General features: G+C 40.6%; 1 protein-coding gene across 2 annotated transcripts; it reads left to right on the plus strand.

Annotated features, from left to right (window-relative positions):
- The first annotated feature begins 5,125 nt into the window (after nt 1-5,125).
- Nucleotides 5,126-22,683, plus strand: LOC125736726 (ephrin-B2a-like). 2 transcript variants are annotated; one of them, XM_049006334.1, is made up of 5 exons: nt 5,126-5,884; nt 12,410-12,693; nt 17,815-17,907; nt 18,491-18,604; nt 18,897-22,683. In XM_049006334.1, the coding sequence occupies exons 1-5, from the start codon at nt 5,775-5,777 to the stop codon at nt 19,298-19,300; spliced, it is 1,005 nt and encodes a 334-aa protein (XP_048862291.1). In that variant the 5' UTR covers nt 5,126-5,774; the 3' UTR covers nt 19,301-22,683. The 2 variants fall into 2 exon arrangements, with proteins under 2 accessions (XP_048862291.1, XP_048862292.1); XM_049006335.1 differs by having other exon boundaries at nt 5,126-5,445.
- Nucleotides 22,684-22,950: the final 267 nt, after the last annotated feature.

The raw sequence follows: 22,950 nt of genomic DNA on the forward strand, positions 1-22,950 counted from the left end.
CTCTCGATTTAGAATGTACGGGCAATTTAGAGATGATGAGATAATGGTCTGTGCTGGAGGTATTGGTTAGTTGGAGTGTGGAAATCTATATCTCCCAGGCTTGCTAATCTAGTGCTGAGCTTCACCGGAGAAGATGGGTATGCTAGTTGACTTGTAGACCATGTTCTCAATGTTAGTGGGGTTGTTGCTTTGTAATTTTGAATCTAGTCGTCCAGTCCATTCCTTTCCCTTTCTTTCCCTGTCATCTCCAGCCATGATTTTGCTTGGTTTCCATTGTTATAATCTTAAGGAAGTCCAGCGCATTTAAATTTGTCGCTTAGTAAATTTAGTCTTGTGTTTTTTTGTTGCAAACACCAGCCTGGCTCTTTCCTGATTCTCATTGATGAGGTGGTTGTACCATGCTTAATGGGTCTTTAAGGGCTTCCAGGAGTCCTAGCAGTTCTAACTGTCCGCTTATGGGGCATCTCTGGCATCAGAAAGGTGCTTCCGCCCTCTACCTACCTGCTTTTTGGTCATTGCCAATGTCTCCTGCTTCACCTTGTTCTTGTACTGCTATTGTAGGAACTTTGAGCTTTTGTCCTGTCTGGCAGCTTTAGCCAGCAGAATCACAGTCTGAATGCACTGCGGTGCCAAACATGTTTGCTTTACCATGAGGGACTCTATAAAACTCTGTATAGGCCCCTTATGTTGATCGATTTCTTTTTATTTTATTTAAAAATATTTTAAAATAGTCCTGAAATATACCTCTTGTGGAGCCACACATACAATATAATAAATAAAAGTATAACATGAACAACACAATGCGATATAATACTATACAATAAATACAATATAGATATAAAAAGTGTATAAGCTATGATTATGTGCATGTATGCAGTATAGTGCAAATGTGAAAATGCAATATAAAGCTAGTGAAGGAAGTGAAATTTGAGGTGAGTCTTTCTGAATTTATAACGAGAAGTAACAGATTTCCTTGGCTTCTCCCAATGTTCCACCCTTCCTGCCACTGTGCTCCCTGTAATCTCCCAATTTTCAGTATCAACATTTTTACGATTGTGAGAATTGATTTCCTCCTGCTCGACAAATTTTATCGTTAGGGACAGACCCAAGTTTACATGCGGCCTGCAGGTGCATCGCACCCTCAAATTAATAACGTGCCTGCTCAGGTGGAAGTCAATCAGTCCTGGACTATGCCATGGCTGCAGGGATCGTACTCCCCTTACTAAATTCAGATATACCCTGGTTGGGGACACCCCCACTCAGCAGATTTATGAGTTACATACCCCCACCCCCCATGCTTGGCAAATCTCCCTAATTTACACGGCCTACTGTTGGCAGGTATAGCCTATGGCCCGCAAACAATGACCATCAGTTCTCTTGGTAGGGGGTCTCCCTAGTAAAGCTTTGCCTAGGTCACTGGAAACAGCCCTGGTTATTCTCCATAATGTTATGGTTACCATGGCAGTTATCGCATCCTATGATATCCAGACAGTCACACGTGCGTTCTGCCAGTTTAACTAGTTAGCCTAGATGCAGCAAAGTAGAGAGAAGTTACAGGAATTGTACCAATTTCTTCGCTCTACGTGCCAAAGCAACACAACACAAACGTTTAGCGTTTTGTTGTTATTTTATGGCTACAATTCGTTCTGCTAATGGGTAAATGGAGCTGTTATTTTGAAGTTGAGTTCAAAAGGATTACTGCGCTCAAATGGCCAGTTTACAGCTTGATGGCCAGTCTGCACACTGCCAGTAAATTGGACTCACCAGAACAAATATTTCAAGCAGCATGTGTCTGATGAAGAATATCAGGCCTTCTCTGTCTGAATATGCAGCTCAGCTTCTAGTCTAAGCACTTGTTACCTCACGACTTGACTACTGCAACTCTCTACTGGAAGGTGCTCGTCCCTATTGGCACCCTATTGGGCTAAAGTTCAAGGCCTTACTGCTGGCCTACAGGTTCATAAATGAACAGTCGCCCATATCCATCAAACGGCTCCTCAAGACCTATGTTCCGTCTTGCCCCCTTCTTTCAGAAAACCAACACAGCTTGGAGCTCTGCCCATCATGAAAGAAGTCTCACTCCAGGCGGTTCTCTTGTGTGGTTCCTCAATGGTGAAATGAGCTATTGAACCACTACTCCTTCAACCTCTCCACCTTCAAGAATTGCCTCAAGACCCATCTGTTTCATGACGTTCTCTACTAACCCAATGCCTATTTATGTTCTTTGAATGTCCTTATGTTGCATTTCTGCTCTTTGAACAGTCTTAATAGCTTCTTGCTTTGTTAGAAGTCATTGTGTAGTTGTGTACTTGTTGTGTAGCTCCTACTCCCATACTGCTTACACTTGTACCTGTGCAGTCACTGGAAGATCTACCTAGCAGCACTTATGCCTACTTGACTCCTTGACAGTGTGAATTTTTTGCAATTTGCTATTTGCCTCACTTGTAGGTCACTTGAGAGCAGGGCTGTCAAACTCCAGTCCTGGGGGGCTGAAGCCCTATGCATTTTTGGGTTCCCCCCTCATTTAACACACCTGATTCAACTCCTTGCACCTCCTTGTGCTAATTACCACACAGTTCTTGAGCTGAATAATTTGTGGTGGAACAGGGAAAGAAGTTACACAGGGCTACGCCCCCCCCAGGACTGGAGTTTGACACCCCTGCTATAGACCAAAGCATAACCTATACAATATATATGTAAATGTCTGATGCATATGCAGTGTGCACTAGGATCCAGTGATCCAGTCTTACAAAATGTGCCATCCTTTGGTTTCCTTTGTAGGATAGTGAACGCTGTCCAGAGTTTGGAAATTCAGGTCCAGAGAGTAAAAATCCGGACCAGGATTTTGTTTCTACCAACCAGTTGAATACTCTGAATAATGTGCTTAACTGATTGGGTGCTATTTTATTACACACCATGTACAGCTTCATACATATTAAATCAACTTAGATTTTATTATCGCAAATCTGCTCACCATCACCAAAATTATTATTGTTAGGGTTAGGACAATTATTTGGAAAACATTACTCACCTCTTCATACATTTCTTGTAAGTCACTGTAGTTCCTTAGCATGAAGTACATGACTCACAACCTAATCTGTTTAAGAGACAATCAATGCAGTACCTTCAATCCTCCCCATTTTAATTTTTTCATCGTCTTTTTGTAAACGAGGCATTTTTCTCTTCCTCTGGTGCAGATAAAGCCCGTTTGCGAACTGTGGAAGCCTAGGAAAGCATTTTCATTTTTAGTTTGCTTAACTGAAAAGTAAGTCAAGACGAAGTCATCTGCTTTCAGCAAATGATCGTGACTTTCTCTTCCATCTTGCTCTAGTGTCACTGTCTTGTTGCCAAGCTGCATCTCTGCACGGCCTGGACAATGTGGCGTTTTCTGTACCACTCGCCCCTTGTTTGGATCTTCCTTTAATAACTTACAGTTCACTTGAGTGTGCGCTGTGATACTTAGACTTGTGTCTCAGTGTGATTTGTGTTTTGCAGTAGCTCTGGAAGAAGGGGCGCTTCCTTAGCACCATCTCTGGTGGTTGGTGGTAATGCAGTGTCAAAATACCCCTGGGCAGCATGCCCATAGCTATCCAGGGTTGCCAATTTTGGTCAGCTGCCCTGAGTGATATTTTCAATTCGAGACAAGTCTGCACACACATGCAGACGCATGTTTACATGTATGTATCAATTTCATTGCCTTGTAAATAGTGTGTTGGGTTCGCAAACTACCCCAATGCTTTTGATATAGCTAATTTTAGGTTTATAACGTAATAATATAGATTTGCCGTAAGTGTGAGAGTCTGAAAGCATGAGTGTCACGCCAGGTGCGTGAGAACTGGCAGCCCTGCTAACGTTTTCGTCAAAGGAAAACATAGCTTATTGTTAATTATCTCACAATGACTCAGAAGAGACTATGGTTATTTCACCAAAAATACTGCAGTTGTTTGCTACTGATCTACCAATGATACAAAAGAAATCTATTAGTCCTTCTGACTTTCAGCACCCTAAGTTCAGAACGTCTTCCCGCGCCCAGTCTATGTTCTTCTGTATGCAATTTTTTTAAATCTAATTTATCTAAAGTTTCAAATCCATTCTTTTGTGTATCTCTTTTTCTAAGAAGTGTTCATTTAGTGGACAAATGCACTGCTGCTCTCCTCTCTCTCTTCTGTTGCAGGAGGGGATGTTTGTATAACTGATTAACTTTAATAGTAGAGAAATGTCCAAGGACTAGTCCACTCCACTCCACTCCACTCCACTCCACGTCTTATTAATTAAAAAATAATTTCATTCCATGTATTTTTGTAGAGTACTTTAGTCTTATTTTCTTATTTGCTGCAATCTTGGCCAGGACATCCTGGATGGAGAGATGCTGTGTCTCAGTAGAATTCCTGGTATTCCTGGTTTCGTTTATGTTATTCTTCATGGCCACATTCAACTGGATATGGAACTATGTCAGGCATACTGGGCAGATGGGGATCATATTTGGCAAAATCTATCATGAGCCACCCCGTCCTCAAACACACACATGACGGGTTTGTCTGGGAAAACGTCCAGAGCCGATTTTTTATCCCAGTCCAGCCCTGCTAACAATAGTCATAACCTCTTCTTTTTTCTTCGCCTGCTTCAGTAAAGTTTGTTCAATGCATGTCCCCTAGTCGGCACTGTTGTCATTCGTAAAACAGCGCTCTTCGGAATAAAGTATTACCTTACACATAACGTTATTGTGCAAAAACAAAACAAATATTCCAGGCGGCTTGTCTAAGTAAATTTCATATAATCATATGACTAAGCTGAGTATGACGAAGCAAATGTCCTTCAGGTAACAATAAATTAATAATTCATAACAATGGAGACAGAGTCATGCAATATTGTAAAGACATATAATCATTGTTATTTTGTTAACAAACTTGACATTACTAAACATTCTCATTATTAACGGAGAAGTCGCCATCACCTCGGCGTGACACGCAGCTTGACTGCAAACAGTCTATTATGAGCTGTTGACGTTTGTTTGATCTTTTACTATTTTGCACACTAATATGCCGTCGTATCTCTCACAAATCGGCTTTTTTCGCGAAGGTTTGCCCAGTGACGAGCAGCCTGGGCGGAGACTGTGAAAAGCCGCTCTTAAATATTCTCCATCCAGTCACACTCCGTTAGATTACAGTGGTCTTGTTTCGCAGAACAAATCTACTGATAATTTCATTACAAGGCACGTTTTCTTTCCATTGGGAATGTCATTTTGGAATGATTTATTTTATTTGATGATCTGTTATAATTAATATTTACCATCGTATAATGTTAGTCCCCGATACGTGTTGCTTCCCAATGGAATAAATCTATCGCGTTTCTTTTTACGGAGCACCCATGAAATCGGATGAATACTTTTACGTCTTTGCGATCTCTGGGGACACCGGGGATTGCCACATGTAAACCACAGCAGCGGTGAGGGATTCCCTGTTCCAAGGAATGTGACCCTTCGCATCTGAATGCGTGTCTTCGGTATCGCCGCTTCCCTGCTTTGCTTTTTGCGCTCGAGAGGAAAGTTGCGTCTGTCCCGGTGCGTAGGAGAATTCTGCGCCATACTCCAGAAAATACTGTCCTTCCTCCATGGGACTTAAACCCAGAACATCTCTCTTCTTTGGGATACTCTGTACTAGAGATTGTTTTTTTAATCAATTCTTATTTCCTCTGTCTTTGGATCAGGATTACAGTCTGATAACCTCCCTGCATCCTGTAGGCGACTTTTAAATTTGGTTTTGGCCAAAGCAGTAATGGGGGGCTTGTGGAAGTATTATTTTGGAGTTTTCGTGATTTCGTACAAGATAAACCTGGCAAGTGCAGTAATTTTAGAGTCTATCTATTGGAATACAACGAACACCAAGTAAGTTTAAGGAGTACCCTAAATCTATCTTGCACATTTAATTATATAGGATATGTAAGATAATTAAACGCATGTAAAGTTGCGCCCAATGCTGTGAATAGTTATATGCACACTCAGGGGAAATGCTCACAAAGCAAACTAAAGCAACACATTATCTTCCACTGGGTATTTCATATAGTTATGCATTTAAGAAATAGTAGTTTTAGGTTTTAAGGGTTTTTTTCCTCTTTTTTTGTAGTTAAATGCACACACACACGTTCACATCCATTACAGTGAAATACACGGTCCATCCAGTGTCATACTGCGAATTTCATTCCCTGGTGTTTTAAACTTTTATCTTGTGCAAAGACACCTCATATAATAAGTGGTTTTATATATATCTCGTTAGTACGTTTAAACACACTTAGTGTGCAATCTCATGATTATCGGTCCGTGTTTTACTATTATAAAAAATTACAATCCCACGGTGCCGGTGCGTATTTATAACACGTGAGCGTTATATATTAAAATTTAAAGGATTTATGGCATTGCAGCAATTGGTTACGTTTGGATAATCTTATAATAAAGTGGAAAAAAAATGTCGTTTTCTGTCATTATAATTAGAGTTCAGGCGAAAACTGCAACGGATAGTGATGCTCACCTTACGAAATGTAAAACGAATAACGAATTATTTGCAGGTATAGGGACCAAAAGTAAATGAATAGGCCTAGCTAAATTATTAACTTAACTAACTAGCTGTCCTTCTTCCAGTGTTACTTAGTGCTCTCCGGTAATCTATAAAACAGTTTTACATGTATAATTTGTGAACATCAGCATTGTACAAGAATTAGAATCTGTTCACATTTTCAGCCGATGTTATCCAGTACAAAGAATGTGCTTACAATTCCTTATAAACATTACCGTGTTAACTTTAACTTCTTATTTCTACAAGTAAACTTGCCAAAAGAGTACATAAATGTGTATATTCTTACCATGGCCCAGATTGACTAATTCTACATTGCCATTCACTGGCGCTGCATAGCAAAGTAACATATTACGTGGTTTTACCTTTATGTCCAGTGTCATATCAGGACAAACTGTGGCTGATGAATGAAAGGTGTAGGAGTAGAAAGACACTGAAGGGGAGTATGTGACTGTCACTGCAAAGCGGAAGAGAGGCCTGTCTTCCTGTTCTCTCTGTGTGTTGTTGTCATTTTAATTTTTCTGAAACTGCCGGTGAAATAGCAGCAGAGCCTGCTGGGAAAGCCACCCTTAACTCCATCTGCCTTAGCTACACAAGCAACTGCGGGCAATAGATATGAAGACAGTTATAGCCATGCCTGGGGAGTAATGGTATGGTATCAATTTCTCGATAGATATCAGCCACTTTTTAATTAATTTTAATCATTAAGAAAATTCATTTACCTGAACGTTTTTACAGGGCAGTGTTACAGAGTATGATTATGAGAGTATGAGCTTTAAGTTCAAAAGAATGACGTGAAAAAGGAAAAACTATCAAGTTCCCATGTAAATTTGATGAAATTCTCCTCAAACTGGTTATTATACTATACATCTCCGGGCTGTTAGTGATGGAGGGTATGAGCAGTACTGAACATCATGGGTGAGAGTGTGACTCAAGTGTGTAATTGTGCAGACATCACTTTGCCGCACGTCTTTGTAGGAAAACGTATTATAAAAATGATCTGAAAAGCATATCTACTTCTTCCACCTGACAGCACGGTAAATAGTTTTATAATCACATTATATTAGTTAAATATTTTTACAACTGTTCATGAAAATACAGCCATACTTGGTTCATGCAAGACAATGTTTCTCATGAAGTCTTATAGCATTGACTAAAGCTTCTCTTTTTCAATGTCAAACGTTCTCTCATGCTGAAATCCATCTTACTTCATCTGCATTTTTTATCAGTCTATCTGATAACACACATAACACGTTTTTTTATTTTTTACATATTATATTTTGATTTGAAGCAGAAAAGCTTTGTTACACCAGGCTGGTTATCTGGGTTGTGAAAGTGGAACGAATGCAATCCATGATACTCTTTAGACCGAATATTCTGTAATTACTGGGTTGATTATCTTCACGGAGTATGATTAAACATGTTGATATGGTCATTACAATATATTTAACCCTTTGCTTTCAAAATTAATGGAGAATAGGCTTGTAGAATACAGCCAAGTCTAAGAGATAAGAATGCTATGATTTAAGTGATTATAGGATTCTTGTTGCATATACGTTTCATTATTGAAAAGTATAATAATGGAAGTCCCTAAAAACACGAGGAAAATAAGCTAAAAATTACTGTTATACTGAGTTATGCGTATGCATTTTATAACTCTGTCTTCGAAGGTGCAGATTTTTCAGATATAAAATCCATTATGGCTCACTTTGAACTGCATGAGGTTTTGTTGTTAAACCTAAAAAAGAACATGATTGACAATTTTTATATTTAAATGAAGCAGCATCTCACTCTGGTGTGTAACATGTAAGGGGATTATATAGACATAACACCTGACCAGTGAGGTGCAGAGATACTCACATCCCAGGGGAATGAGGAGAGCTCAGGAAACCATAGAGATAATACAAGATGCAGCTTGATTTGTTATGCACAGAAAAGCTCGTTTCATTTCCCCTCGTTCTCAGCTCTCTTCCTTTCTCTGCCCTCCATTCCCTCTTTTTCTTAACAAGGGAGTTTAAGAGAAAAGAAGGATTGCAGGGGCAAATGAAATCCTCCCATTTTTAGCGAAAGGTGGACTGAATGAGACTGCTTCCATGGAAACGAAAAGAATAAACACTGACAAACCAGACTGTATATGTGAGGGGAAGAGGGGAGACTTAATGAAAGCTGGGGAGGTGGGACTTGAAGGCGGGTGGTTGTTCTGTGCGAACAGGCTTGTTTGTATGAAGAAAGGGTTCAGATAGGGAAAGAAGGGGCAGGCCACAAAGAAGGAGAAGGGGCTCTGCAAAAGCTGGGAGATTTAGCCCCATTTCTGTTCTGTCTCTATTATTAATTCACATGCTGAACAGAATCTCTTAGCAAAATGGCCTTTGTTAGTGAGGGAGTGGATTTGTGATGATGAGTGAGAAGGCCTGCGATAGTGAGGGAGTAGATTTGTGATGATGAGTGAGAAGGCCTGTGGTAGTGAGGGAGTAGATTTGTGATGATGAGTGAGAAGGCCTGTGGTAGTGAGGGAGTAGATTTGTGATGATGAGTGAGAAGGCCTGCGATAGTGAGGGAGTAGATTTGTGATGATGAGTGAGAAGGCCTGTGGTAGTGAGGGAGTAGATTTGTGATGATGAGTGAGAAGGCCTGTCGTAGTGAGGGAGTAGATTTGTAGTAATGCAGTGGGATGCTGCAACTGGCTTGCTGGTTCATCTTTGCTAAAGTATATTTTAAGTATTAAATTCCTTAAAGTATATAATAAAGTAGGGCTGGGCGAAGTGATAACTTTTTCGTGATTGATCTTGAACATGTTTATGATCTACTTTTCACGTGAATCATAGAGATTGTGATTTTTAATGTCCTCCAATTAGTTCTTTGAACGTCATATAAAACTTCGATGGCCAGTAATAACGTGTGTCACTACTCGATCTGTACCACATTGTCATGTCCTGCTCATCCGATCCTCCTGTGTGCCACGCCCCCTCGTTAAGCTCCTGTGAAATCCCTATGTTGCCTTTACAAACTGAGTCTTTGTATTTAAGTCTGACTTCAAGTACGTTTCCCCAGTCAGGTCATTGAAGTCTAGTGTTGAAGTTTGACATCTTACGGCGAAGTCGCTTTTTTGCCCTGTGTGCCTGTGTTTTGCCCTCACATTTCATAATTATTCGTTTGGACCCCCCCACATTTAACATAAAATATTAGTTTAATGCCAGTGTGTCCCCCCCCCCCCCCCACATTCAAAATGCTTCTGACGCCCCTGGACTGGGGTATCTAACAAGACCCATAAATGCACAGAAGTGCAGGTGCTTTGCAGAACTTCTATTAAACAGACAGAGAACGCAAAGAATCCAAAATCGGGATATTTGGCTTAAAATCCCATTCTGGGCTCGTGGATATCGCTCACACGCAGTGCATAGAACAAATCTGATGTAGTGGAAGGTTATATTAATGGGATCAGGTTAGGAAGTGAAAATGTCGTGAAACGAAGTGGTACACATCATAACATATGCTGTAAAGTGTAATGCTGTGCATGTGCAGGCGTGCAAAGTGCAAACACTATTACTGCAGGATCTGAGTCGCCTGGATGCGAGTCGTGCATGCGGCGGTGTTGAAAGCCAAGTACATAAGCAATTAAAAACTAACTAATACCAAATAAAAAATAACTAAAACTGAAAGCTAACTAAAAGCAAGCCAAATACAAAAAAACACATGTCTAGTTCTTTTGAGGGACTTTGCCAGTAGCAATACAGGCAATATAGGGAATCAGCAATTTAATCAAAATTTATGCAAATATATGAGATGGACCTTAACTTTCTATAACTGCCAGGATGCCGGTGTGGCAGATGGTCTAAAGTCCTTTATTACTTGAATAGTTTAATACTTTAATATCTAAAACAGTTGACTTAGATTGGCAGCACATACGCGACTCAAATCCACGGGTGACTCAGATCATGTAGTTGCTGTTTCCTAATTCAGGGGCCGCATCCTTCGAGGGACGCGATCTGTGAAGGCACAGCCTTTATAGTCTATGTTTTCCGAAGGTTGAATGGAAAGCGCTGTCAAATGGGACTGTCTGGCCGTCAGCTGCTGTTCCTACTACTGTCTCCTGGGCTGGACACACCCACTTTACCTCCGTGAAATGAATCTAGGGATATGTTGGGCTGTGAAGGATCCGTTTGAAGGAGCCTTGGGATGTTGCTGTGATGCATTTGGGCAACCTTAGAAGGGGGGCTCCCACCGTAATAGTAAGGTATATTAATATGAAGTATTTTCTTTAATGTTAAATTCAGCTTTCCTGGCCTTATCCTCCCCCCACAAAGACGTGTTAGGGGTGAGTCCTCACATGGATCACATAGACCTTTGGTAATTTGTACACGTGAAACAGAAGCAGACGCATTCTATTACCCAGCATAAATCCTCATGTTTTCATATCTACTATATCTTGCTCAAAGACAGAGTGGCCTTTATCACTATTGAACCATATCTGTCATCGCTCTTCAGCATGAGCCATCCCAGTGACTGTGTTTGTCCAGTGTTTCTCTTCAGCAGCATCAAATACTAACTGGGAAGTGGAAGAAGGCACGGTGTAGGTGGCTCTCATTGACAGAGAGCAAGTTATGAATGTGTTGTATGGAGGTACTACAGTACGGACAAAGCATTCCATCTGCAGCAGAGGCCGGAGATGAGATTCCTCTGTGTATATACTTCTGTTCGTCTAGGCAGGCATTATAATGGAACTTGTAGAATATGAGATGAAATGCAGGGGTCAGCACAACGCAGGAAGGTTCGAGATTCGTCTCTTGCTGGTCCTGATAAAGAGAACAAAATGAAACCTGTGGAAAGAATAGAAAAGATGACGATATGGTTAAACTTAGACGATGCTTGGAGCAGCTACACTCACACATTCTTTTAAATATGTCAAGCAAGTTTTTTTTTTTTACCGCTTCTGTTTCATATTGCTTTTATAACTTGGATATATTTAACTTTTTTTTTTTTTTAAATCAAAGCATTCCATCCTTCCATCTTCTACAACCATTATTATTGAATGTCGTTTTTTTAACATATTTGTCTAAATTCTTTATTTATTGTCATGAATTGTATAGTACTGATTTAAGGGAAAACGAGTCAGAATACCCCAAAATGGTAATTTTTTATTTAAAATAAATGGCAATGGTCTAGGTGGCAGATGTGCTGATCTCTCAGACCAGGGTTTCAAACTGGGGTCTGCAGGGAAGTAGGTTTAGAGGGTCCCAGAGGCGCTGATGCAGGTGCTCTGCACTTTCCAAAAATGCTAAAGGGGGATCTCCCCATTCGTAGGCCCACCCAGCCCCAGTGGCTGGGGGGCCCAAGTTTGCTGTGTTTTCATTTGGGGGTCCGTGGTCTAAAAAAGACTCAAATCCCTTGATTCAAGTAACCATCCTGCCTCACTAGAGTAAACACTTAAAGCTCAGCTGATGTCCGTTTATGTTACACTGCTTCAAAGAGGGTCACTTTTTGGACAGTAATCTGCAGAGATATTTAAGTACATAGTTTCACAGCTATGGCTATAGATCTTGGTTTTTACTGAGTTCTATTTAAAAGTAACCTTGAGGTATGCAGTACATGATTTAGTGTGTTATTGTACAAGATTTAGGATATAATGTATTGCACGTGTTGGGAAATTCAGATAAAATGATTTCATCATTTGCTAACTAGAAATGGTGTCAGACATGCAGGATGCACTGGAAATAAGAGTTAGTTTGGATTGTGTTCGGATTGCAGAAAGACAGAGAGCAACACATTCAATCTGTCATACAAATAATGTACGTATAGCAGTCTGAGAAGAATTTGTGATTGCTGTGTGTGTTTTTTTCATTCAGGTTTGTTGCCGGACAGGGCATGGTGCTGTACCCCCAGATCGGGGACAAGATGGACATTGTGTGCCCACGTGTTGAGGGTTGGGAGGGTGAGGGGGCAGAGTTCTACAAGCTGTATATGGTTCAGAGAGCACAGTTGGAGAGCTGCACCATCACCAAAGCCGACACGCCGCTGCTGAACTGCGTGAAGCCTGAACAGGACGTCAAGTTCACACTCAAGTTTCAAGAGTTCAGTCCCAACCTGTGGGGTCTCGAGTTCTTTAGAGGCAAAGATTATTACATCATCTGTGAGTATTACTCTTCATTACTCCATGTAGCGGAGCTCCACAAGGTCTAGTTTTTGAAAACGCTGCACTCCCTTGCAATGTTGCCTGAAAGCACTTAATGTAGGCTTTGGGAGTAACGATACAGACATGAGATCTCCTGCAGCAGTGTCTGAAAAAGCCACAATCGAAGTTGCTAGAATTCGCTTTCATTTATTTACTTATCAGGGATTGCATTTGTACTTGTGAATGTGTAAGGAAACAACTGTTTATGCTGTATTGATACGTGTATTGATACATGACATTTGCTAAACAGCTAAGTATGTATTATTGATTTAAAAGTGACAGAAGCCAGTTTAGGAGAGTATTATGGCCCTCCTTCTGATTTTATGAAATGAATTATTAAATTAATTGTGTGCAGGCATTCAGATTCATCCTCAAAAGTGATTATATTTGTAAAACTGACTGGCTATAGGTACATTTGAAGGTTGCTTTAGTAAACAGCATTCTTGTTACTTTGTTACTGTTATGTTTATGCATATCTACATTTCTGTATATTAAATTTTGCTGTTATTGAATATGCAACTCTTATGAATTTCTGTCTGAATTCCAGATCTGCCTTTCTGTCAAGAAACACAGACAAAAACACATTGTAGCGAATGGTTATGTGGTTTGATGAATTATTCATTGGAAATTCTGGTCTTGCAACCTGTTTGCACAAAGGAGAAAATTTGCATATTTATTTACACATCATTATGTCTGAAGGTGCTGCAGGAGATATCGGGGTTACTGGTTATTACAGTGTAACATGTAACGTTAAAGAAGCATACACCCTCATTTTGAATGTGCCTTTCCCCTAAAACAACCTAAACCTAGACAACCTAAAACACACGAATCGCTATAAATCTGTATATGCCACACAGATGCAGAAAGAATAATGACTATATTCACTATGGATAGTTTGTGTTTCTTACATCACTTGGGGAAATTAATTCAGTATATGTCAGAGTTTGTACTGGATTGAATATATTGTGGGTAGAGGGTTCAATAAAGAGCATAGTTTTAATGATTTGGTAAAAATCCAGATAAAAGCTTTAGTAAGCTCTAACGCCATTCTCAACGTTAGCAGACATAAAGTAAGGATACAGTCAACAGAAACTGTCAGTACATTCGCATTTGGGTGTGGAAGATGTCAGAAAGCTACCCACCTTCTTTCATGAGCTCTGAAATGAGTCTCGTGATCCTCTAACTCAGTATTCCACCATACGGCTCGGGTTTGAATCGGTGACAGGCTCAGCAGGCTAAGTCTCTGTGCCTCAGCTCAGAAGATCAGTGGTTTGAGCCCTGACCTCGGTAGAACACTCACATGTCTGCAGGCCTTTGAGCAAGGCCCTTAACCCCAGCTCCGGGGGCGCTGCATGTTGGCTGACCCCCTTGTGTTGTGGCTGCCCCCCTTCAAAAAGCTATGAAGAGCAAGATGGGGCTGGTGAAGAGAATCATTCCAATGTACTTGTATTTGTACTTGAGCGAATGGCAAATTAAGCATGTTTGCTCAGATTAATGTGAGGTCCTCTAGTGGCAACTGAGAAAAATACAGTTTTTGTGCCTCAACTCATAGTCTCATGCACTGGAGAACTCGGAATATGTATAAAACCTGAGGCTGAATGAAGAAATCTGAGTTCCAGTTCCATTACTAATTTCATTAATACAGACAAAACTGAAACCTTGATAAATTTTCCGTATTGCCCCTTCGTGCAGCATTAGTGAGGGTCCACCCAATTTCGGAGACGTATGGTGGACTTGTCAAGGGTTACGATCAGGATAATGGAGCTTCTGGAGTTAAGTGGCACCAGGAAACCCATAACTGCATGCACCAGGGAAAAGCAGGAAGCAATTACTGCATCTTATACACCACTATACACAAATCTACCTCTCCACAAGTACCATCAAAGCTTTCGACAATATTAACATTTTTGGAGCCGGATAAGTGACAGGCAACTTCTTGTTGACACTGGTACGTCGTGTTGGCCTTGGTCAGGGTTAGTTCTGTTAAAGAAACTCTTGTTTATAAGGTAGTGCTTGAAATAGCTGGAATCTGGGGTAGAACTAAGATGCCGACGGCCATGTCATTAATATTTGAGGCAAATTTGTTATTAGTTTCAGAATCAAACATGTTGGACTGTGAATTAGACAAGTACAGCATTCCAGTGCCTGCAGAGTGATTACAGTGATGTTCTGTTTTAGCTTTTAAACAAAGATGCCCTCTGAAGAAAGCAAATAGCCAAATTAGTGACAAAAGAGTGAACGCTTAACTTCTTTGAGTGTTAGTAACCCTGACCACGGGTGGGTACCTCTACTGTGACTCCAGTGTGACTCCTGCAGACACGTGGCCCCATTATGAATAAACAGTCCCAGTCTGCAAAGAGAAAGATGTGGTATTCCTCCCTACGCCGTATGTGTGTTATCTGTGGTGCCCGCTGCGTTTCTCCCACTTTGTGCTGCGCATTTGTCTTTGCTGCATTACCATCCTTGTGTTTCGCTTTAAGATCAACTGCAGCGTATGTCTGTTTAATGGTACCATTTTCAGAATGGAGATATGAATGGGTATGACATCATAATAGGTTCTTTTGCCAGTCTTGCAATATGTTTGTGACACTGATGGACAATTGGAAATAATCCTAAACTGCATGGGGTGCTTTGAAAGATTAGGTCTGTTGGGAAAAGTGTAAGGTCATGCAAGTGTTTGCAATCCTTGGCTATTTACTGCAGGGTGATTCGTTGGATTTTCTTGCGACACAACACTGGTGTTGCTCTCTGCTTGAGACATATATGCTCTGTGGATGCATGTAGGGTTAGAGTTACAGATTTTAATGGCAAAAGGCTTTAGGACAAAATGAACATATAAAGATGCATTATGGCAATTCTATTCATGAAAAACTGTTATGCATAACTATAGTTGAGCTATTCTTAACAGAGAAGCTTCTGTTTAGTGTTTTCAGGCTTTGGTGCAGTTTGAAAGGAGCAGGCTTTCTTTCTCAGCCCAGTGGAGGGAATACAGGTCAGAGTACACAAGCAGTCAGTCAGTGGATAGGCTCTCAGATGTTATAGAATCTGCATTACTAAATTAACTTAGGCAAGCAGGATGTTGATTGTATTGAGTTGTCTGAGCCTCTAGGGGCAGCAGAGTGATGTTGGGCTTGAGGAGAACACAGGTGATTGAATTACAGAGTGAAAATGTACTATTACCGTAGCAGGTGCTTGTCGAAATAACCTATACTAATTTAATTTACTGCGGATGGTAAGGCAGAGTTCATTCCAGGTGGCCGAGTCTCTTTCTGGCTATTGTCTGGATACAGTTAGAGGTAGAGCTGGACGATTTATCGATTTCAAATTGAAATCGCGATTTAAAACAACGCGATTAGCAAATCGCAAACATTGCGATTTAAGATATACATTAAACAGCACATGTATAATGTCGCGCGTGCCAGTCAGGCTCACCAGTCAGAAGTGGCCTAAGACGACTGCATATACGCCCACAAACAGCAAACATGTGAAACCCAAGGAAAATGTTGCATTCGCTGTGCGTAAAAAATACTGATTCCGCTACTGAGCTATAAGTGAATTGCCTTCCTATTTCATGGTCCGAGATTGTTTCAGAAAGGTCCTATCATCAATAGAACCGGCGATTTCCTTTTAACCACCAGCAGCGACATACTCCATTGTATCATACCTTTTGTTTTTGTTAATGGCCGATAGCATTAGCATACCGCTAGCCCATCAAAACAACAATAAGACAGTCAGTAATCCTCACAGTAGCAGTCGGTGACCCCCAAAAAAGCCATAAAACCCACAATACAGTCGTGTTTATGTCATATGTTTTTGTTCTCATTGATTTAATTATTTCCATAGATTAATTGCGTGAAATTAATCTTAATCCCACAACAGTAATAAAAAAAGCCTTGCATTAACATAAATACTGAAAGAACAGATCACTTTAATCTCTCTTACAGTTGGGAATGGGCACCATGTTATTATTTAAAAAAGATACAAAAAGTGACACATATAATGTTTATTCATTAATTTTTTTATTTGTCAGAGTAACAAGGCAAAGGAATAATAAGCCACTTCAGTTGAAAACTGCATTTTACTTCTCATTTCAAATAAAATACAGGGTTGCAGGTCAGCTGCATGGAGTGAGATTTTCTCTTCTCTGTTCTGCACACACGTTTTCATGTATGTTTCATTACCTTGTAAATAGTCTGCAGGGTTTGCAAACTGCCCTACCGCTTTTGATGCAGCTAATTTTAAGTTCAGAATGGAATAATATACTGTAGATTTGCCATAAGATTTGTTGTGTAAGAGTCTGAAAGAGTTTGCAACCCTGAACACGTACATTTTGTTTTGTTTCACCTGATTGATTTGTATAGAAAATAACCGCAAACTTCGACCAACATGAAATCACCAAAAAAACGACTTATATTTATTCGACATATTATAAAATGCATACTACGTTTGAAAAATTTCCAGCTGACGGTTTCAGGATAGAATAGCCACTCTGTTATGAACCCCCATTTATATTTATGCCGATGCGCCTATCAACCCCAAATCACGGCCCGGTAAAACTCTTACGATGACAATCCGTTGGACACCTTTAGATGTATGTAAATAAATGGATATATTATTGTGTTTGGAGAGCAGCTGCTGTAACGTCTTAGAAAAGCTCATAACTGAACTCGTAACGCCAGTTAAGAAGAAAGAATGGGGAACATTGGTGCAAACCTGTGCTTTTAAGAAGACGGTTCCTCGATTCTGCTTTCAGCGTAGGGAAGTGAGAACCTTGGCTGTATCTTCACGTATTTTAGTTTTCATAGGACTTCTGTATCTACATTTTTGAACAGCCTTAATGGATAGGGTTACTAACTTAGACATTTAGTCATGTGAAATGTAACTTGTTTGGAACTGAGTGGAAATCAGTATTTACCAGTGTACTGAATATATAGGTGTGGTATACATGATCAATGAGGCCAGTGGCAGGTTTTCAAAGGGAGGGCTGGGTTTCTTTCTTTGATATATAATGTAATTATATTGTGAAAAATACTGATGCTGGGTGCTTGTGTTTACCTTGTTCCTCTCTCAATCTCGTAGCCACATCTAATGGCTCCCTGGAAGGACTGGAGAACCAGGAAGGAGGTGTGTGCAAGACCAAATCTATGAAGATCGTCATGAAAGTTGGCCAAAGTGAGTGCAACCAGTGGCCTTCGTGATGGTAATAAATGTTGTGTATGGGCAGGTAAAAGATTAAGGGGGGAAAAGGCATGATTAAGGTGCATGTAATGAGACCTGCTGTCATCCTCGGACTTTTTTTAGTGTCGAGATTTGCGTTATATCCATGCTTGCTTTGTATGAAGCATGTCAGTTTAGCTACTTCTACATCAGATTCTTTCCAAGCCCATATAATTTTTCAGCCTGAAATTAAAATATCATGCCCACAGCCTTCCTGGTGTCATGACAGCTGTCAGAATTGCTAAATCGGATTTACTGCGTCTCAGCTACTATCAGTTCAGTGTCAGAGCTCTGTAGCCATGGGGCATTGTCAGTGGTAGCACTGATGTATACACCCGGATGAATTACCCATAAGATAAAACAAAATGTGCAAATCACTTACCGCCTGCTACCTTTCTGAAGCTTACACCCATCAATAAAGGCCAGAGATATAAAAAAGTAACAAATTTCTAATGCTGTAAATGGTGTTGTCACACCTATATAGAAAACTGAAGCCAGCCTAAATAAAAAGCTGTATGTGAAACCTGTGTTGTTCCAGGTCCCAGTTATCCAGTTTCATCCAAAGATTATCCTACCAGACATCCGCCCCGGTACCGAGAGGGACTGGGGAAGGTCTCTCACAAGAAGCTGAATGATTCAGTGGAGAAGCACGGTGGGTAGAGACTAATGCTAATGCTAATGCTAACTTAACCCTACTGAAGATGCCACCAGGCTTCATGAATGAACGTGGTTTTCAACAGAAAGTGGATTTATAGATGTATGTGGGTCGGTTTCAGTGAGGAACATGGTTGTCCTGGGTTCCGTTGCTGCCCAGAGAGGTCAAGGTAGATAGTTTTTTGTTGAGTTATGAGTGATTAAATCTAAGGTGATTTTTTTTTTCTGGTGGCGTTATACTGAAGCGGCCCCATGTGATACCATATGACCATGTGAATTTCTTTCATTAGGGGCTTCGCAGCAGGAAGGTGAGACCAGTGGAAAGGGTGGCAGGTCGACCAGTGTCATTGGCTCTGAGGTGGCACTGTTTGTAGGTGCTGTATCTGGCAGCGTGATCTTCATCATCATCATCGTCACCCTGGTGGTGGTGCTGCTGAAATATCGGCAAAGGCACCATAAGCATCCACCCCAGCACACCGTCACTATGTCACTTAGATCCCTGGCAACACCCAAGCGTGGCAACGGTGGTCATAGCAATGGCTCCGAGCTGAGTGACATCATCATTCCACTCAGGACTGCTGACAGCATCTTCTGCCCACATTATGAGAAGGTGAGCGGTGACTATGGCCACCCTGTTTACATTGTTCAAGAGATAGCCCCCCAGAGCCCCACTAATATCTACTATAAAGTGTGAGCTCCACCAGACTGAGCGTTTGATTTTTAAAGATTATTATTGTGGGACTCATAATTGTCAAGACACTGGAAGACTGGCACGTTGTTGCCATTGCCGGAGCTCCTTCCTGGTACGACCTGTCATGCTAAGAATGCCGAATGTTACCCTTGGCTTGGACACTGACCTGTGAAGCACAGATGAGTGAAGGACTGTGAAAGGTGCATTTCACTCTGGGAATATCCTTCAAACACAACGTTTGCCTAGGATGTAAAAACAGAGAAATGCAATAGAGGAATGGGTAATCATTTACTAATTTTAATAACAGTTGGTCTTTGGTTGATCATTTGACGCTTTCTAGAGATGATCCGGAGAGGAATTGTGGGGAGAAAACAAGTTATAGAGACACTGAAGTGGGAGTCCCAATGTTTGTGCCTATCTCATGAATGTATTTCACTCATTAACAGTTAGTGCAATGCTCGTCAGATTGAAGTTCTGTTTCCTTTCTGTTTGCTGCCTTTATATTGACTCTAACAACATGCAGAGTGCGAATGTTCTCCCTGTGTTCTCCTTGTGTTCTCCCTCTGTTCTCTCTGTGTTCTCCCCGTGTTCTCCCTCTGTTCTCTCTGTGTTCTCCCTCTGTTCTCCCTGTGTTCTCCCTCTGTTCTCCCCGTGTTCTCCCTCTGTTCTCTCTGTGTTCTCCCTCTGTTCTCCCTGTGTTCTCCCTCTGTTCTCCCTGTGTTCTCTTTCTGTTCTCCCTGTGTTCTCCCTGTGTTCTCCCTCTGTTCTCCATGTGTTCTCCCTCTGTTCTCTGGTTTCTCCCCCACAGTCCAAAGATGTAGAATTGGGCTAATTGATGTCTCTAAATTGCCCGTAGTGTGTGATTATATGTGGGTGTTTGTGCCATGCGATGCACTGGTATCCTGTCCAGGGTGTACCCCAGCCTTGTACCCTATGCTGCTAGGGAACGGATCCACCCTCCACCATAAGGGCAAAGGCTCCACCCTTCGCTATAATGGAAAGGCCCCATCCTCCACCATAATGGGATAAGTGATTAGAAGGTGGATGGATTATATAACCATTCATTTAGTCTTTACAAGTCGACATTTATTCACTTTCGTTTCAGCACTTTCCATTGAAGATTTCTGTAATTAAACCCTATTGAGGAGAGGGTTAGAAGCTTAGAGAGAAGATTCACATGGAAGGGGAGAGAGTAAAAGACTGGAGAATTATCAATGCAGGAAAAACCTGGAAGAATGAAGAAGTGCACTCATACAGTATCTCTATGATTGTGAGTTACAGGATATTACTTTGTGAGAATTTGGGCATTTTTATTTCTGTTGTATTGTCACAGTCGATTTTGGGTCTCGTATCAGGCCAGGAAACGATATGATCCAGGTTTTGGGCTGGTATCAGCCCATCCTTGTGCCCTGTACCCACAAAGAGAAATATAGTGCGAAATCAGCAGAGCAACCTCAATCACATCGAGTTTCGTACGGTCTGAGTGAACTTCCCTCTAAAGGATCTTCCCTGATGGAGAAAATAATTGAGTTCAAGAGTCATACAATAAGAAGTTTCCTTCCTTTCACTGAATTTCATTTCAGATATTAGAACCCTGGTAAGAAAGGAAAGCTGCCGCAGGAAGTTAGTTTAGCGCACGGTTCTGTGCTGTGTGGTCAAACACAGGTAACCTGGCCTTTCAATATAGTCACTCCTTTGATTTTGATACGTCGTAGAGGGTAAAGGAAGACGCAAACAAATCTAATGAATTTATTTAAGATTTAGAGAGCACTTTTTTATCTGAATAGGTAAAGTATAAATAATGCATTGTGGTCTTGCTCTGTGTCCCTGTGAATTTTCATAGCGTATCCCCACAGACACTAAGCTGCCTGTTTACAACCACAGGGCCGGTGATGGAAGGGTTCAGGTGCTGTGGGAGTTTCTGTAAGTGCTTCAAAACCAAACAATGTCAGTAGCTTCTCTCATCCAGTCAGGGGCTCCGAACTGGTGGTGTTGCAGACTAGCTGGATCCATCCATTGTCAAGCTTATTCCACTCTACTGTAGCAATTCCCAAGCGATTGTGGGACAGATTCCACTCTGGGAATTTGTTTAGGCGAGGGCATGGGCGTGTGTTTGTATACCTTCTCTTCAAGCAGATTCCTTATTTTTATATGAATTATTTCCCTTTTTATTCCATTCATGGTTTCACACCACCTAATTCACAGATGTCGTAAAAACAGTATATGGAGAAACTGCGGAAATCACATCGGTGAACAACTTTCCAGCATTCGCTTGGAATGGTTTACATCATATAGCTGAACGGTCACTCTGTCACTCTATATCAATATACTAAGAAGGTGGGCCTTGGGTAACTAGTTTGCTGCTCTGAGGCCAAATTTCTGCAAATATGCAATTTTTTTTAAACAATATTCTGTACCCAAGTAAGTGTTCTTAAACCATTGTTAATAAGCTTAACATATGATTATACTCTTTCAACCTGCTGTTTAGCTTTAGTGAAATTTTTATCATTCACTACATTCAATAATTTGATTATGTGCCATAACTTTAAGTAAACTGTGAAACAATTTTAAACCATTTTTTTATATGTATATTTAATGCCACAACATTTCTTCAAAATTGCCAATTTTTTTGGCAGAATATGACAATCTTGTTAGTTTCTTTACATCTGAAGTCCTTACCCAACTAATACATAATATTCTCCGACCATTAAGGGCCATTATATAGCATTCATTCATGAAATATTGCCGTGATGTTATGCTTTAGTTGGGATTTGCTTCTTCAGACTACTGTGGGATGCTGTGCTTATATGGCTAGTGCAGGTCTGAACTCTGCACCATGCAGTATTTAAGAAACTGTATGTACATGTGTGCATCATATCTATATCTATATGTGATATATAGATATAATCTATATGAAATATGAATTATGACAGCCTTATTAAAGTTTATAGAACACTAAAGAGGAACAAACAATATACATAACAGTATGTAAGAGTCCACTTTTTAGGAAGCAGGCTGTGTAAATATTTAAGACATTGCCGAAAAATGTTTTTAAGATTCTTTTGTAAAAATGACAGTTTTTTTGTGATGTATTTTCACTAGATTCTCCCCTGTCCCTTTGCATTGTTTCATGGAAATTCTTTAAAAATAGTAAATAAAAAAGAAACCTTTGTCAGGCTGACTGTTGCATACTTGTGCCATGGTTGTGGTGCTTATTTGTTTAATTTTGTTACATAATGGTATGAAACAGCTGTACATTCTTGTGCTTGTTTTGTACAATCTGTTCTTTGCAGTTTTTTCCCTTCAGTTCAGAGGCCAGGCTGTGCAACATTTAAACAACAAATAAATAAAAATTCCGCACTTTCCTGTTACAGACGTCCCAATAATCCCTGTGGGTATGATGTCTTTGTTGTAATATGTACTTGAGTTCCTGCTTCTGAACTGCTGTTGCTGTGTGTGTGTGTGTGGGGGGGGGGGGGTGTATATATCGCACTTTTTTGGTTCCCCCAAAGGAATTGGTCATTTTTATAAAAATCTGTGACCGCAGTCATAAAACTAAAAATGCCAAAATACTTTTTGATTACTTATGATTAAATTGGACCTGTAGTTGTGTGAGTGTGTGCGTTCTGCGGTGTGTTGGCACCTGCCCAGGG

This window comes from Brienomyrus brachyistius, chromosome 1 (assembly GCF_023856365.1).
Source record: "Brienomyrus brachyistius isolate T26 chromosome 1, BBRACH_0.4, whole genome shotgun sequence".
NCBI classification, from domain to species: domain Eukaryota; kingdom Metazoa; phylum Chordata; class Actinopteri; order Osteoglossiformes; family Mormyridae; genus Brienomyrus; species Brienomyrus brachyistius.